General features: G+C 40.4%; 2 protein-coding genes across 2 annotated transcripts; both read left to right on the top strand.

Moving 5' to 3' along the window:
* Positions 1-710: 710 nt before the first annotated feature.
* On the top strand, positions 711-1,553 carry LOC143908490 (uncharacterized). Its single transcript, XM_077426174.1, has one exon. The coding sequence runs from the start codon at positions 711-713 to the stop codon at positions 1,551-1,553; it is 843 nt and encodes a 280-aa protein (XP_077282300.1).
* A 380-nt stretch (positions 1,554-1,933) lies between these two features.
* Positions 1,934-6,840, top strand: LOC143908486 (uncharacterized). Its single transcript, XM_077426168.1, has 2 exons — positions 1,934-2,276; positions 2,361-6,840. Exons 1-2 carry the CDS (start codon positions 1,976-1,978, stop codon positions 3,179-3,181), a joined length of 1,122 nt encoding a protein of 373 aa, XP_077282294.1. The 5' UTR covers positions 1,934-1,975; the 3' UTR covers positions 3,182-6,840.
* Positions 6,841-18,505: the final 11,665 nt, after the last annotated feature.

Here is an 18,505-nt window from a genome sequence, read left to right as displayed (position 1 = left end):
TTGATCTACGCACCATTCATTCTTGTGATCTATGTTTATGCTGTTCCTAAATTCTTTGTGTTAAACTTTTTTGCTCTTTACGCTTCTTCATCATTCCTGACATTCTTAATCTCATTCGCACAACACCAACCAGATTGTCAACACATAACATTTTTTGGTCCTTCGAGCCGGATATTGTTGTGCTTAACATTATGTCAAGTATTGATACAAGGATTTCGCTGCAACGCAGTCGATACAAATTAATTCAGCAGGCAGCGACGGAAGATGATCATGATGAGGCATCTCTTCAACTTATTAACGCTCGATTGGAATTACTCGACGAAAACTGGCAACACTTTCGAGAGGAACATGTGGATTTATGCCGCTCGGGAGATAGACGGCTAAAAGATCACCGATACATCACAGATAAAATATTTGAACGTTGTCAAAAGTTTTATATTTTGGCTAAGTCAAAACTTCGCTCTCATCGAGATGAATTGGAAAGCTCTCATTCTTCCACGCCATCGGCGGCATCAAATTCTCGTGAGCCGTCTAGATCATGTCGTCCGACATCAAATTCCGGTGAGCCGTCTCGATCGTACAGACGACATCAATCTTTGCCGAAAATCGTCTTGCCGCAATTCTCTGGAAAACTTCAAGAATGGAGGTCTTTCCACGACTTATTCACATCCATTATTCGAAATGACGCAGAAATACCAGAGGTAGAGAAGATGCACTATTTAAAGACGTCCCTGTCAGGAGAAGCCTTAAAATTTGTCACCAATCTGCCGATGTCTGGTGACAGTTTTGAAATAGCGTGGGATACATTGGTAACACGCTATGAAAATAAACGGTTTCTCATTTCCGCGCATTTAGATAGTCTCACCAATCTTAAACCTTTGAAGACAAAGGCAGCTTCTGGACTCAGTTCTCTTCTCGCTTCTGCTACTGAATCAATCGGAGCATTGAGAGCCTTGGGATGCTTCGTAGACTACTGGGATCCGATTCTAGTTCATTTATTAGTAAAGCTGCTCGACGCGGATTCTCGAGAGGCTTGGGAGGTAAAACTTGGATCGACTTCAACTTTCCCGACGTTTAAACAATTCGAGGATTTCGTAATCGGAAGAACTCAAGCGATGCAAAATTTGGCTTTGGAATATCCAAATGCAGTCAGCAGCAAAGAACACTCAAATCGACACAGTTCTTCGACGCGTTTCGGAAACGCCGTTCATGTAGGCTCCTCTGATTCAAACACTAATTATCCTTGTTGTCCATTATGTGATGCATCTCACAATTTGTCTGGCTGTCCAACTTTCCAATCTAAAACCAGTAATCAACGATACGATATTGTTGCTCAAAAACGTAGATGTTTCAATTGTTTGGGAGGCCACGCTCTACGAAATTGTCGAAGTACCAGACGTTGCCTGAAGTGCGGAAAACAACATCATACTTCAATTCACCCCGGTAAAGGAATCAAGTGCAGGGTGGAAAAGCAGTTGCTCTCTCTCAAATTAACGAGAAGGAGCCGGAGTCCACGATTGAAGATTCTTCTACATCCAATGCGGAATGACTAGCAATGTTAGGTCGACCTCGAGATCTACCCTCTCTACAACGGAATACGACACTTCTTGCTACTTGTCGAGCCATCGCTATTGGTTTGAATAATGTGCAATATACTGTACGCATTCTTATCGATCAAGGCTCGGAATTATCCTTCATAACAGAGGATCTTACTCAACGTTTACGCTTAAAACGTTGTGCCGCTTCAATCCCTCTTCTCGGCATAGGCGGAACCTATTCAGGGAAAACTAGAGGCTTAGTTACCGTTAGGCTACAGTCCATTCACAATTCTTTTTCAGAATGTATTATTAAAGCCTTTATCTTAACTACTTTGACTATCAAGATTCCTTCATTTTATACCAACAATCGATCCTGGAATCATACCAAAGGACTCTCTTTAGCAGATCCAGAGTTTGCAATCTCCGGTCCTGTGGATATGATCATTGGAGCGGATTATTATGGGTCTATCATCCTGGAAGGAATAAAACGAGGAAGCGGTAACGAACCCCTCGCTCAACAGACCATCTTTGGATGGATTTTATCTGGTTCCATCGACACTGGCGGATCTCCTGCAAAGGGGCGCATCCTACACTGCTCGACTGATGATGAACTTCAAGAGTCACTCACCAGATTTTGGAAACAAGAAGAAACTATCTCTTTACCTGGATCAAACCTTACGCCATATGAATTGGCATGTGAACAACATTTCGTGAATACACACTCACGAGATCAAAAAGGTCGATATATCGTTCGTCTCCCATTGAAGTCACCCCTTTCTTCCTTGGGAAGCTCTCGAAATATTGCACTCAGATATTTTTTAGGCTTGAAAAGACGTTTCTCTTCAGACCCACTATATAAGCAGAGATATGAAGAATCTTTAAAAGATTATCTGACACTCGGTCATATGGTCGCAGCTCCCATCTCTGAAGATAGTACACCTGCTTTTTATCTTCCACATCATGGCGTCATTCGTGAGGACAGACTTACCACCAAACTACGGGTGGTATTCAACGGTTCCTGTCGTACTAGCTCCGGAGTTTCTCTTAATGAAATTCTCCACTCAGGTGCAAAACTTCAGACGGATATTTCCGACGTGCTACTTTGGATTCGCACACATCGATTTATCTTTTCTACGGACATCGTCAAGATGTTCCGACAAATTGCCGTACACCCAGATGATTGGGCGTTACAATCCATTCTTTGGTTCAATTCAGAAGGTCAGCCTGCTCCTCATCGACTCACCACTGTCACTTTCGGGCTCACATGTGCCCCTTTTCTCGCACTCCGAACGGTACTACAACTTATTGAGGATGAAGGTGCGCGTTTTCCTAAAGCTGTTCCAGCTCTCAAGAAAGGCCGCTACATCGATGACACTTTTGGAGGTGCCGACACAATCTCTGAGGCCAAAGAGATAGTGCACCAAGTTACACAGCTTTGTATGGCGGGCGGCTTTCCCTTGCAAAAATGGAAGAGTAACAATCAAGAAATATTGCCTCCAATTTCGGACAGTAGCAACGAATCTTCTTCTGAATCTTCTTCTCCAGTTGAATTTGAGCCATCCCTTGTGAAAATTCTCGGGCTCATTTGGAATCCAGAGACTGACACCTTCCTTTTTTCTGATAAATCATCGCAACGTGATTGAGTTACCAAGCGAACGATACTTTCTGAAATCGCTCAAATGTACGACCCTCTAGGTTTTATTTCTCCAGTGATGATCCGGAGCAAGATAATTTTACAGGAACTTTGGTTACTCAAGAGTGGATGGGATGATTCTGTTCCTTCGGAGTTACACGATCGTTGGATCTCATTTCGTCTTCAGTTGACCACACTTCAAAAGCTTTCTATTCCGAGATGGTTAGGACTTGGATCGTCCAAACGTATAGTAGAACTTCATGGATTCTCAGACGCTTCTTCTATGGCAATGGCTGCTGCGGTGTTCGTTCGGGTCTCACAAGGCAATGATGAATATTTAGTGCGCTTAGTGAGTGCAAAAACTAGAGTCGCTCCACTTAAATTACTTTCAATTCCGCGGTTAGAGCTTTCAGCCGCTTTCCTATTATCGAAATTGATGACACATATTCAGAAAGTGTTGGATCTATCTGATGTACCTGTACACCTTTGGACTGATTCGTCTGTCACTCTTTACTGGATTACCACACATCCATCGCGATGGAAAGATTTTGTGCGGAACAGAGTTACTGCTATTCAAGAGATGCTACCCCAAGGATCGTGGCACTTCATACCAGGAAAACAGAACCCAGCAGACTGCGCTTCCCGCGGACTAACTCCAGAACAACTCATTAATCACAATCTCTGGTGGAACGGTCCCAGTTGGTTATCCGAACCATCTTCCTTGTGGCCAAAAGCTGTTAGTAAACTTTCGCCAGAGACCGATCTCGAAGAGCGACCTGGAATGGTCTCACTTACCGTGTCATCCCCGAAACCTTATTGGTCACTGCTTGATAGATATTCCTCCTTATCATTCTTGTTTAGAATCACAGCTCTCTGTCGTCGTGTTCTGTCTCGTCTAAGGAAAAAGCCGCAAACTTCTCTTTTTTGGCCGCTGACACCGGAAGAGATACATCAAAGCCGAAATTTTTGGTGCAAACAAGTGCAACATTCTTGGTTCGCTAATGATTTACTGATTATTTCTAAAGGAGACACTTTTCCACGATCTCATCCTATGGCTAAATTAACCCCATTCCTGGATCGAGATGAACTCTTACGTGTTGGAGGACGATTACATTACGCTGATCTTTCCATGGAATCAAAACATCCCATCATCCTTCCAAGAACATCCCCTCTCACCACACTCATTATTGACGACGCTCATAGCCGCACACTTCACGGGGGAACGCAAGTTACATTGAGCTTTATCCGTCAAACATATTGGATCATTGGAGGCAGGGCTCCTATTCGCTCCTTCATTCTCAAATGTATTCGTTGTGCTCGATATCGTGGAATCCGAGCTCAGCAACTTATGGGTCAACTTCCAATGTCTCGAGTTACTCAAGCAAGACCGTTTCTACATTCTGGGTTAGATTATGCTGGTCCCATCATGCTCAAAACTTGGAGAGGGCGGGCGGCTCAAAACTATAAAGGTTACCTTGCGATTTTTGTGTGTCAAGCTACTTCAGCCATACATATCGAAATAGTAACCGATTATTCGACTGAAGCATTTATTGCGGCATACAAACGCTTCACTGCTCGTCGAGGCATCTGCGCTACCCTTCAAAGCGACTGTGGAAAAAATTTTGTTGACGCTGATATTGCTTTACGACAACGTTTTAGTATAGCATCTAAGGAATTGCGTGAACTCGCTTCTATTCTAGCAAAGGACGGTACTAAATGGATCTTCAATCCGCCATCAGCTCCTCACTTTGGAGGAAAGTGGGAGGCAGCTGTAAAATCAACGAAATTTCATCTAACTCGAGTGATCGGAGATACTTTGTTAACTTATGAAGAATTGAACACTGTGATAATTCAAATCGAAGCAGTATTGAATTCTCGTCCACTTTGCCCTCTGTCAGAAGATCCTAGCGACTACACTGCCTTGACCCCGGGACACTTCCTGACAGGGGAATCACTCACGACTATTCCAGAACCGGAATTATCGTCTGAACCTGAGACTCGTCTTAATAGATGGCAGCTGTTAAGAAAGAAGATTGACTGTTTTTGGAAACGATGGTCAGTGGAATGTCTCCAAAGATATCTGGTTGTATCAAAGTGGTATCATCCTTCTAATGATATAAAAGAGGGATCTTTAGTTCTCATGACCGACGAACGTTACCCGCCATCCAAGTGGCCTTTAGGCAGAGTCACGAAACTTCATCCAGGACCTGACGGATTAACAAGAGTAGTAACCCTTCGCACAGCCTCTTCAAGTTTTAAACGACCCATTGCCAAGCTTTGTGTTTTGCCATTCAATCCAGACGAAAATTGTTCGCCAACTCTGTCGTCGAAGGCGGGCGGAAATGTTTCGAAATTAACGCCGCTTTAACGTCGGTTTGGACGTCGCGAGCGCGATCGAGGAAAGCGTGACGATCAACGAACGCGGCTTCAGAGAATCGATTTTAGCAACGATGAATTTCTCGTGTTGTTGTTTTTTTTTTCTTGTCTGTCTGCTTACTTCTCTCTCCGATATCGCGAACTATTTTGAAAAAGAAAATATCCTAACGAAAGATAAAAGGGATAAAGTCGAAAAAATGTGAGTTCGAAAGAGTGCGAGTTCGAAAGAGTGCGAGTTCGAAAGAGTGGAGTGCGAGATTCGACGGAGACGTACAGAAAGGATATTCGACGGAGAAAGGAGATTCGACGGAGACATTTCGAAGGGAGTTTCGAAAGGAGATTCGATGGAGTCATAGCGGATTGCTCGAATGATGGAGTCATAGCGGATTATTCGAATTCGTCGTCTTTATACGTAAGAAGGTAGATAGAAGTTTAAAGGTAAGAGTAAGCTTTACTACGATTGAGTTAACCGCGGATTCATACGTTCGAGGTCATGACGGGCAACACGATGTTGCGTGATTACCGCGTAGCTTTTTGCGATCAGCTTTATATTATGATGAAGGACAACGAATGTTCTTGCGTACACCTTTAAAGGTGATCGAGCAGTTTGAGACTGCGATGTAAGATTCAGACCTCTTACGTGATGACGAACAGTTCGAGACTGTAAGGAGATTTCGAATGAATGTTTTTTGATACACCGCTGATGACGAACAGTTCGAGACTGTAAGGAGATTTCGAATGAATGTTTTTTGATACACCGCTGATGACGAATAGTTCGAAACTGTAAAGAGATTTCGAATGACGTTTTTGATACACCGCTTTGAGTTTATCATAATGCTGAATTACGTTGATACACCGAATACGCCGAATGACGAATTGATACACCTTTTTTTGAGACTTTTAAATTATTTGGATTTGTTATTTACAGATTTAACTCAGTCCCGATTTTCCTGCGCGCCATTCATCCTTGCGATCTACGATCCTGATTTTTCTGCGCGCCATTCATCCTTGCGATCTACGATTCTGATTTTCCTGCGTCCTGCGCGATAAACATCATTGATCTGCGCGCCATTCATCCTGCGTTCTACGTTCCTGATTTTTCTACGTCTTTCATATTAAACATCTTTGATCTACGCACCATTCATTCTTGTGATCTATGTTTATGCTGTTCCTAAATTCTTTGTGTTAAACTTTTTTGCTCTTTACGCTTCTTCATCATTCCTGACATTCTTAATCTCATTCGCACAACACCAACCAGATTGTCAACACATAACAATACGTATTACGAAAAAGTAGTGCTAGCAATCAGTACTCAGTACTGAGTGATCAGTACTTGTAGTATTGACAGTATTAGAATGTTAATACTCATGAATATTGCAGAATAGTCAGTACTGTGCCTATTAGTTCTTACAGTACTGGCAGTACTATCATGATAGTACTTCGAATATTAATCTGATAAAGTACTGACTATTTCAATACTTTGAAGTACTAATGAGTATTATTGCTTGTAGTACTGCCAGTACTGTAAGCACTGACAGGCACAGTACTGACCATTCTGCAGTATTCATGAGTATTAACATACTAATACTCTCAATACTACGAGTACTGGTCACTCAGTACTGAGTACTGATTGCTAGTACTATTTTTTCGTAAGGGATAGCCTGATATTATTAAGATTATGCGATTAAGAACATCATAAAATATCGTGGATCTGAGAACGATAATGTTAATTTTATAGTACCAAGTAATATGCAGAAATTAATATACAGAAATTATTTTTTATTTCAAGATCGGCGACGAAAATCAGCACAAAGGTTGTTATCCCGTTGGCAACACTACAGTAACCTTAACTCGACTCTTATCGTTTCCACCCATCGACATATATAGTATGGACTGCGCTCAGGTATAGAAAAATATGATCGGTCACTCACACCGGTGGAAGAAAAGAGGTAGCGACTGGTAGAGGTCAAGCTGTCTCTTTTTATCCAATAGTATGTATACAAAAAGGGAACGAGGTAGAGGTCAACTCTACCGGACATTTTTTGAAGATTTCATGTAGGAATCGCGTAGTCTATACTATATGTCGATATTTTCACCAAACCTTATTTGGACCTTCTTACCTTAAAATTTTGTTGGGTAAAGTTCAGATTCAAGTTTGGTGTTTCCACCGTAAGAGCGCTCACCCCAATTCGACTTTGTCTGACCCGACTCTGACCCGATTCTAAAGCCAAATCTACAATGTGCTCTTTGCTCCCTGTTTTCTGCTCAGAGGATCCTAGAGTCACGGCAATTACCGACATTTTAGTTGGACCAATTTTCTTCGAATTGGATTTACAGAATGGAAAACCCATTTACACGTTTAAAGTACGTACAAAAATCATGTGCGGGATAGTAAATTAAGACTAAAAACTTAAGAAAATTATATTTAATACTAGTTGATGTTGCATCTTTTGTACTTAGAGCTGTCACTTCAAGGAAACGTTCGCTCATATACAAATTATATAGTTTACGTGTACAAATCGAAAATGTCCCGCACCTCGGACTAGATCAAAGAACAGCGTGGTACCATTGAAACTAAGATTGAAAACCCAATAAGAAAGATTTTTTATCCAACTGATTTTATGCATATACACACATGCAGTGTACATGGCGTTGCAATCTGACAAGGGCAGATATATCGCAAATATCTCGTTAGATAAGGACATATATAGGCCGGAACATAGAAATGTTCAAAATTATCGACCCCGTCGGAGTTCGGCCGTCACTCCAGGATCCCCTTAATTTCTTTCCCATACAGCACAAAATATTTTCAAAAAATATTTCTACATATTTCTATAAAAATATTGCAAGAAACATTTTAAAATGGTTTAAAAACCTTTTGTGATAACATTTTTAAAAATTTTTTAAGAATCTTTTAAAAATATTTTTAAAAATGTTCTTTATCACCCAGACAATATTTTCTTAAATATTTGAAATGTATTTTTGAAATATTAATTTAAATCTACATATTTATTGTTTTATAATATCTTGTTCCAAAATATTAAAAAAATATTTTAAATTTATTTTATTGGTTCTATAATTTTTTTTCAAATATTTTTGAAATATTATAAAATATTATGAAATATTCTTAATTAAGCGGATCCTAAAGCCGTCTGTATTATCGACCAAATTCTATATCTGTCCTTGTATAGACAGTGATGATAGACAAGGATAGACATGGTTATAGGTTATATTACATTTATTACAATTAATCTTTTTTTGTAGGCTTTTATTCTTAGTTCTAATTGTACGATATTGTTCTTACATGTTGTCCCTAGGGCATGCCGATCTAATTTTGTGGATATTTATTGTGAAATTTTTGTACAAAGCAAATATTGTCGTTACGTATAATAAAAAATATTAATTTTTTTTGTTTTCGATATAAATTCGACCACCATGACCTAGATTTTGATGCGTACTTTAACTTTGGAGAAAGATTTTTAAATCCATAAAGCCAATAAAAAGATATACGTTAAGAAAAAAACCGGTATTACAGACGGCTTTAGGATCTCCTTAAGGTAGTTCGATGATGAAGGGCTGAAGTCAAAACAATGTTTATAATTTTTTAATTTATATGATTATAAAAAAATAGAATAACGCATCGCAAAGCTTCGTAACAACGTAACAAAACCATTAGTAAATAATTTTTACGTTGTAGAATAATATTTTGCTTGAAATAGATTATTAAGTGTGTGTTAACGCGTCGCTTGACTATAGTTTTTAACTTTAATTATTAATTTAAAAAAAACTACGGTGGATCGTGTTTACCTTCAACTATAGGTTTCCTCACAGTGTCCTCTTTCCATTGATATATATTGTTCGGACATTTTTGGCAAAAGATTTTTCGCAAACTCATGTTATTCATAGGAAAATAACCTCTTTTCCTATTAGACCAATGTTAAAATCATTAAAATCTAATTTTAAAATTAAATATCTTGAGAACGGGACAGTGAATTACTTTTTTCTGGGCTTAATCGATTCAGGAGAGTTCCTTTTTTTGATTTAAAAATAAAATCTATCATTTTTGGCAAAAGTTGTTTCATCATCAAACTACCTTAAAAAAGATGCATGGTAGCGCATTTTTCCGTGCTAGTTTGCAACGACGCCGCTAAGCGGCGCATAATGGTAAGACTAACTCATAAGTAAATTTTAGTTGGGGGTTAATATGAGCAAACCTCCGGCAAAGAGCCAAATCATGACATTCGCAAGACATATCTTTATTAGCAATACAACGCAAGGCTCACCTAGCACTGCTGCGATGATATAGATATACAAAATAATATTTTCTAAAATAGGATGTAAAGATGTATATTTTTTAAATATTAAAAAAATCTTTCAAACGTGATGATTTGCAACAATTATTGCTGATTGAGTTAAACATACTTTATTTTTTAAAGCAATATTTCTAAAAGATTTTACAAATATTATTGAATATATTTATTTGCAATCTTTTAAAGATATTTTTAAAAATATTTTTTTGACACAATCTGGCGGACATAAAAACATTCTAAAAATATTTTTGTGAATTATTTTAATCTTTCTAAAAAATATTTTAGAAATATTTAAAAAATATTTTGTGCTGTGTATGGGTTGCGACTATCGCAATTTCGTCGCGTAACGCGATGTTTTTTGTTCTCTGTCGCCAAGATAAAAATTGACGATTCAGAAGAGACAAGAAACATCACGTTATACGCGATGGAATTGCGAAATATGAGATAATCGTAAAGAGGTTGTAAGAGCAGAAAACAGGAAGCAAAGAGCACATTGTATAGATTTGGCTTAACCCTTGATGGAAACATACTCAATATAGTCACTTTTATACAGATTGCACGTACAATAACACTTACATCACATGAATCAACCCATGTTATAACATATATTATTATATAAAATTATATATAATATTTTATATATATAATAATATATAATGAATAAATAAAAAGTGAAATGATTTATTCCATATATTATAACTTGGCACTGCTTGACGTGAGACAGTGCCGTGTCTCGTTTTTATACTACTGTTCGTCAAATTTTAAATACGAGAAACGAATCCTATCGAATGCCATCTATTGGATAATCCGAATTTAAAGTTTATATATGATTTATATAATTATATATAATCTACATAGATTCTTATATATAATTTGCATATACATTATTTCTATATCTTTGACAGATAAAATTATATATAATTATATAAATTTATATATTTTAGGATTTACTTATTTAGAAAAATCCTATATTTATTTCTATAAAAATATATTAATATATATAATTATATAAAATTATATATAATTTTACGTGAGGAATCAGATATAATGTTATATCACACGTGCGTGGAAAGTGGCCCATTACGCGCGCGCCATCTGTGCGACAAATAGCCAATTCCACACACGAGTCGAAACAGTTCGGTAAACATTACCGCACTGTTTTGACTCGTGTGTGGAATCGGCCATCCGTCGCACAGATGACGCGCGCGTAATAATAGGCCACTTTCCACGCACTTTGTAATATAAAATAGTTTGTGTAACACGTGCGGGTTGAGAATTGGACTCGCCTTCGGCTCGTGCGTCCACTCCGCACTCGTGTCCAATTCTCAACTTCCCGCACTTGTTACACAAATAACTATTATATAATTATATAGAAATAGTTATTTGTGCAACAAGTTCTGGAACTCGCCTTCGGCTAGTGCGTCAACTCCGCACCCGTGAATTTTCATCTTCACGCACGGCTTGCATACCCTATTTTATGCAAGTGCATGAAAGTGGTCTATCACACACGCATCGCGTGCATAATGGGCCACTTTCCATGCACGTGTTACATAAAATACATATTTTATATAATTAGATATTTTAATATATTGTTACGCTTATCCGTGCGTCCGCTGCTCACTCACACACTCACTCGCGAACGCGGCGCGTAATCCCGTTTCTAGGAATAAAGACTCTCTTTATGTTAGAAAGGAACTCGTTTAGTAGGAACTCGTTTAACAAAGAGCTCGGGTGGACACGTCCGAACAAATCGGAAACCCAGAGCGAAATTTCCAGTCAATGTGTAATCAATAAATCAATAATTCCGTCGTTAAGGACCGCGCTTCGACTTGAAGCTATTTGAGCGAAGTTCACGTGGACGAAGTTCAGCGCGCAACGGGTGTCTCGGCACGGGCGCAACACTGCCCTCCCTCTTCCAGATTGTCGTCCCGACAATCCGGAAGGGCAGCTGAAGCGGACGGTTCCCCACCGGGTCCTCTTCCTCAGGAAGTCCAGGTCTTCCCCGAGACGGATTCTTGTCCTACCCCGAGCTGCTGCTACGGGTAACCAGACTACGTCTCCTTCGACCACTTCCTCTTTGACTCCGCAGGACTCCACTACATTCCGGCTCGGTGCGGACCCCTTGTTTCCAGCGCTGATCCGTTCCTCTTGAACGTCTTCGGACTGGGAGGGGGAATAACTCTCCGTGGACCCTGCGTCTCGCAAGACTCCCCCAGTCCCCACCTCGGCATTTGCCCTAAGTCCCACGGAAAACCACGGATCGAAAACCGTGGGCGAGGCAGACTTCTTTAGAAGACTTCAGGCGATCACGTTGCCTTCTTTCGTGTCGAAAGTTTCTTCGCTCTTCCTCTCTTTCTGCGAAAGCAAACATTAAACGCAGCAACTTTCACAAAATACACAAAAGCATAAAAAAAAAAAGTTATTAAAACACGTAAACATTGTAAACATAAATAAAAGAGTTCCCACTACCCTCGGGCTCCGCTAGACTTCTCGCACCACAACCTAACCCAAATGTCTCTCTACAAAAGAAGCTAACCTATCGGCATGCACAATTTTCTTCCTATTCCGAGGAGACCTGTGAATACAGAATACTACGTCACTTAATTTCTTAACTATAGAATACGGGCCCTCCCAATTGTTCTGCAACTTAGGAGCCCTCCCTCTTCTCCTTTGAGGATTAAACAGCCAAACTTTCTGCCCCTCTTGGAAAAGAAATGATCTTGCTCTCCCGTCATACCAGGTTTTAATCTTCGAAGATCTCAACGACATTCTCTCTCTTGCCTCAAAATGAATTTTTCCTAACCTTCTCCTCAAGTCTTGGACGTAATACCCGGAAGATTCCTGCTCCTGAACATCTGGAGAATTACCTCGTAATAAATCTAGAGGAAGTTTTAAGTCCCTAGCGAAATATAATTCTACTGGAGTGAAACCCGTGGCCTCATGCTTAGATGATCTATATGCCAGTAGGAACATGGGAATCCATCTATCCCAATCTTTCTGATTTTCAGAGACAAATTTTGCCAAGAAATTTGTTATCGTCTGATGTTGACGTTCGACTTGGCCATCCGACTGGGGATGTAAAGGAGTAGTCCTTGTCTTTTTAATTCCCAGAAGGTTCATTAATTCCCGAAATAACTTAGACTCAAAATTTCGTCCTTGGTCAGTGTGGATTTCTGAGGGAACTCCGTGTCTGGAAATAACCTCGTTAACGAAGACCTCGGCGATAGTCCTTGTCCTAATATTCCTGATCGGAAATGCTTCTACCCATTTAGTGAAACAATCAACGATCACAAGTAAATATTTGTTTCCGGTGGAAGTTCTCGGGAGGGGACCAAGTATATCCATCTGTACCCTCTGAAAAGGGATGCCCACATTATAAATTTGAAGAGGAGATCTCCCTTTGCCTGAGGGACCCCTCCTGGCTACACAGACACGACAAGATCTGCACCAGTCTTCTACATCGCGCTTACAGGTAGCCCAATAAAAACGTCGACGGATTTTACTTAGGGTCTTATTTATTCCAAAATGCCCTCCCGAAGAAGAATCGTGAGCTTCCTCTAAGATCCTGGCAACCTGACTTCGGGGAATTACCAGCTGAAAGAAGACAGAATTTAGATTAGGGGCTTCCCACTTCTTATAAAGAATATTATCTTTAACAACAAGAGCATCCCAATATGCCCAATAAATCTGAGAAGAAATATCTCCTGATACTACTTCAGAACGAAGAGGACGAACACCTACCTTCTTCGCCTGTAAAATTAAAGAAATGTCCGGATCCAATCTCTGCTCCTTTCGCCAGAGTTCCAGACTTTCAGTGTCTAAGGAGATTCGAGCAACAGTCTCTTCTTGTCCCTGAGAAGATTTCTTTTCCACCCTTGCACAATACTGACAATCTTCCATCTCACACAGTCGCCTTGATAAACCATCGGCATTCTTGTGAGAAAAGCCTTTACGATGAACCACAGAAAATTCAAATTGTTGGAGCCTCTCCAACCAACGAGCCAATTGTCCTTCCAAATCTTTGAAGGACATTAACCACTTCAAAGAGACATGATCCGTGCGAATTAAAAATTTTCGCCCCAAAAGGTAATGGCGAAAAGATTTAAGAGAGTCGACAATCGCCAAAAGTTCGCGGCGAGTCACACAATAATTTCTTTCCGCCTTATTTAAAATACGACTGTAATAAGCGATTACTCTCTTTTCCCTCCTGTTCCTGAGAAAGGACCGCGCCAATCCCAACACCAGAAGCATCAGTGTCGACAATAAATTCTCCTTCCCCATCAGGAAAAGATAGAATTGGGGAAGATGATAATGCAAGTTTTAATTCTTCATAAGCCTTTTGACAATTTTCTTCCCAAACAAATTTAACTTTATTTTCCGTAAGAATAAATAAAGGCTTGGCTATTGAAGAAAATCCTCTAATAAATCTTCTATAATAGGAGCAGAACCCGAGAAAACTCCTCAATTGCTTCTTAGTGTGAGGGACAGGCCAGTCTCTCACTGCAGAGATCTTTTCAGGATCTGTTGCAACGCCCTCGGAAGAAATTACATGACCTAAATATTTTACATTTCTTTCAAAAAGGACACATTTTTTTGGATTGATTTTTAAATTAGCATTACGTAAACGAAGAAAAACCTTTTTCAGATTCTCAACCATTTCGTTAAAATTCTTCCCGAAAATAATTACATCGTCCAGATAAACTAAACAAATCTTAAATAATAAACCATGAAGAACTTTTTCCATAAGACGTTGAAAAGTCGCGGGGGCGTTACATAATCCGAATGGCATCACAGTAAATTGCCAAAGACCATTACCGATAGAAAAGGCAGTCTTTTCCCTATCCTCGGGATGTATTTGCACCTGCCAATATCCGCTTTTAAGATCGAGTGTAGAAAACCAAGTGTTACCTGCTAATTGGTCGAGGATATCGTCAATTCGTGGTAAAGGAAAGGAGTTTTTCATAGTAACATCATTCAATTTTCTATAATCCACGCAGAATCTAATCGATCCATCCTTTTTTTTTACTAATACTGCAGGAGAAATCCAGGGGCTTTGTGACGCTTCGATCACTCCTTGTTCCTTCATTTCCTCAATAATCTCATTAACTTCCTTTCTCATGTTAAAAGGGATTCTGCGTGGTACCTGTTTAATAGGGAGAGAATCTACAACGTTAATTACATGACTAACTACATCACAATTTCCCGCAACAATCTTTTCAGAAAATACATCCCGATATTCACGAATGAATTCAACAAAAACATTTTGCTGATTATCGGAAAGATTCTTAGAATTTTTAGAAAGGAGCTCCTCCAAAAGGGGAGAGAACTCCTTAGAATCTTTCGTTTGGGCAATCCTTCGAATAACAGAAGGTGCGCCGAAAAAAGAATCGCAAACTCGACCGAAATCTGTCTTCCGAAGAAAATCCACCCCCAGAAGACAATCATCCGCAATGTCCGACACTAATATCGGAAGCTCGAATGAGTTTTTACCGAGTTCAACCTTGGCGAGAATTTCGAAGTCAACCGTAACGTCTTCCCCCGTGGGATACTTGAATCTTCGACCGAATGCCGGAAATCTCCGTTCCCCTTCACGAACGAATTTCCTATTTATTAAAGAAACATCGGAACCCGTATCTATTTTGAAAATGCATTTTTTATTATTAAGAAAACCAGTATAACAATAATCTTGAAAAATCTTATGCACTCTATTAACAAGAAAACACCGTTTCGTCGGGGATTTATCCATGCAAGCTGATCTCTCCCCGCCGAGATCAACTAAACCACGTTTTCCTTTTTTTCCGGACACTCGTTACGGAAATGCCCTTGCCTCCCGCAAAGCCAACATTCCTTCGGCTTACTCTTAACAAATTTTCTCTTTTCTCCTTCTTTCACGTTCTCTTTCTCTTTCTGTTCACCTAAAGTAGGATTCGCTGTTTCACTAGTCCCCCCATTTTTATTGAAAAACTTTCCCCCTCTATTTCTTTCCCCAAAGCTTTCGCCCTGAATAGCCTTAACCGCCTTTGCCCTTTCCACCGCGATCTTTAATGAAGTGATCCCTTCCAATTGTAAAGTTCTCTTGACAAATCTATCAAACAAAGCAGAAACGAACTGTGAACAAGCAATCTTATCTCGCACGGCATAAGTGCATTCGGGATAGGCCAGGCGCGAGAGCCTTTCAAGATCAGAGCCCAGCGCTGCGTATTCCTCCCCGAATCTTTGTTTTCTATTCGTAAAAAGGGAGTAATAATTTTGCGAGAGGTGCCCCTCTCCGAAACGCAGCTCGAGCTTTTCAGTGAGCTCCGCGTAAGTGAGAGATTCGATTCCATCGGCGCACGATTCGAGAAGTGACCGCGCCTTCCCGCGCAGACACGAAGCCAACACGACCGCCTTTTCCGCCTCGGTCCACAAATTCGCGCGCGCGATTAAAAGAAATTGCGCTAAGAATTCGCGAAGCGGCGCCGTCCCATCAAACGTATCCGGCTTCAACTTCAAACCGCGCGGCGCTTCACTCGAACCTTCACACGCGATGCGCCCCGCACACGCGCCCTCACCCGCGCCTATCTCACACGACGCCTCACTCAACATTACGCCGCGAGAAACATTATTGGAGGGACTTAGCTGGTAAACGGCGAGTTGCTCCTGGAGACGTGCCATTGCAGCATCGCGCTCCTTCAAGCGAGCCTCCATCTCACTGCGGAAAAGCTGTTGCTCTTGCTGCTCCAGCCGCCGCTCCTCGCGCAGATTTTGCAACTCTAAGTGGACGGCTTCAAAAGCGCCCGTCCCCGCCTCCGTCGCCCCCGCATCCTGCGAATGGGACGAGGCACCCGTCTCCGCTCCTGCCGACGCCGCGGCCTGCGAACGGGTCCTCGGCGGGGAGTGCATGGTCGCCATCCTGGTCGGAATACTGCGCTCGTCTAGAGTTCCTTATTCGCTCGTTCGTCTTCGCTCGTCCGATCCCGGACGAGCCCCCAAAATGTTACGCTTATCCGTGCGTCCGCTGCTCACTCACACACTCACTCGCGAACGCGGCGCGTAATCCCGTTTCCAGGAATAAAGACTCTCTTTATGTTAGAAAGGAACTCGTTTAATAGGAACTCGTTTAACAAAGAGCTCGGGTGGACACGTCCGAACAAATCGGAAACCCAGAGCGAAATCTCCAGTCAATGTGTAATCAATAAATCCATAATTCCGTCGTTAAGGACCGCGCTTCGACTTGAAGCTATTCGAGCGAAGTTCACGTGGACGAAGTTCAGCGCGCAACGGGTGTCTCGGCACGGGCGCAACAATATATTTGTAAAGAAAGATACCTTCTTCATTTGAATTTGCCGCGCTACAGTAGTTAGTAGTAGGCTGAAGTCGGTAACACTGATCAAGAGAGAGAGATAAAGAAAGAGATAGAAATTGATAAGCACGTGTGCAAAATCATCGAGATAAAAAAATTGTTTGAATAAGGAGTAATTAGAGGTGTAACGGAGAAAGAAACTTTAATTGTTGTTTCTCTTGTTAAATTACAGGTAAGATTGTAAATATTGTACATAACTTGTTAAAACATAGCAAATAAAACTTAAATCTCTTGTTACAGAGCAACACATTGGTTTTTTCTTGGAAAATCCTCAATAATAGAAATCATCTTACATATTTATATATGCTTATATATAAATATATATAAATATATATAGGTACTTACATATATAATTATATAAAATTTTATATAATTTTATATATAAAAATCTAAATATACTTATATTAAATTATATAAAAGAATACACATTTATATATAATTATACATAATTTTATATGTTTATATATAGTATAAATATATATATAGTAGTATAATATATAGTAGTATAATATATATAGTAGTTTATATATAATTTTTTCCCCCGGGAAGAAAGCAGATCAGTGAGCGCTTTATGATTTGGAGTATTTTTTTAGACCTTTGATAGATCCAGAAGAACGTATAATATATACTAATCAGGAAAAATAATCACTAAACACTCACTGAGCTGCTTTCTCTGCTGAACGCTTTTTCAACGCTCCAAAGCCTAAGTCGATCCTTATAGGTTAGGTGGCTGTTACATAACTTGCACATGTGCATTAGAAAAAGAGTCATGTAAGACATCTTTTAGACGACTTTTTGTTCAGTTAAACGGTTGACTTTTTGTGTAGTCGGAAAGACGTCTTTTAAACATATTTTTGTCTAACCGAAAAAATAACTATAAAAAGATATCATTTTGTCATCTTTTGTCAAAGCCAGCCCGCTACTACCCTCACTTCTCACATCCGCCGTCCGTCGGTATATTACCTCACTCGCATGCCGACTCGATCGATCTTACGATCGATTTTCTTCTTTCTTGCTAACCGGTACGCGCTTCTCTATTGCTCGGTCCGCTCGCTCATTCAATCGATCGATTGCTCCAACTCGCTACTACCCTCGCTTCTCACATCCGCCGTCCGTCGGTATATCCCCTCTCTCGCATGCCGGCTCGATCGATCTCACGATCGATTCCTCGTTCCCGCTCGCTCGAGTATCCGTTCCTTCTGCACTCAATTCCTTGACTCACTCTGTACCCCTCCTATTTTCCCCCTCGCCGCGTCCTCCTTCCAATTCCTCTCCGTTATCCTAACCTCACTTTCAACTCTCCTCT

This window comes from Temnothorax americanus, unplaced genomic scaffold (assembly GCF_048541705.1).
Source record: "Temnothorax americanus isolate GAGA-0224 unplaced genomic scaffold, ASM4854170v1 Scaffold97, whole genome shotgun sequence".
Taxonomy (NCBI): Eukaryota; Metazoa; Arthropoda; class Insecta; order Hymenoptera; family Formicidae; genus Temnothorax; species Temnothorax americanus.
Note: the sequence above shows the minus strand (reverse complement) of the source record. Positions and strands in the feature narration are given on the sequence as shown.

Bases quoted from the DNA above. Each gene is read 5' to 3' on its own strand.
- LOC143908490 (XM_077426174.1), top strand. From the start codon at position 711: ATGCACTATTTAAAGACGTCCCTGTCAGGAGAAGCCTTAAAATTTGTC.
- LOC143908486 (XM_077426168.1), top strand. From the start codon at position 1,976: ATGATCATTGGAGCGGATTATTATGGGTCTATCATCCTGGAAGGAATA. The intron at 2,277-2,360 runs GTCGATATATCG...GATATTTTTTAG, and splicing joins ACACTCACGAGATCAAAAAG to GCTTGAAAAGACGTTTCTCT.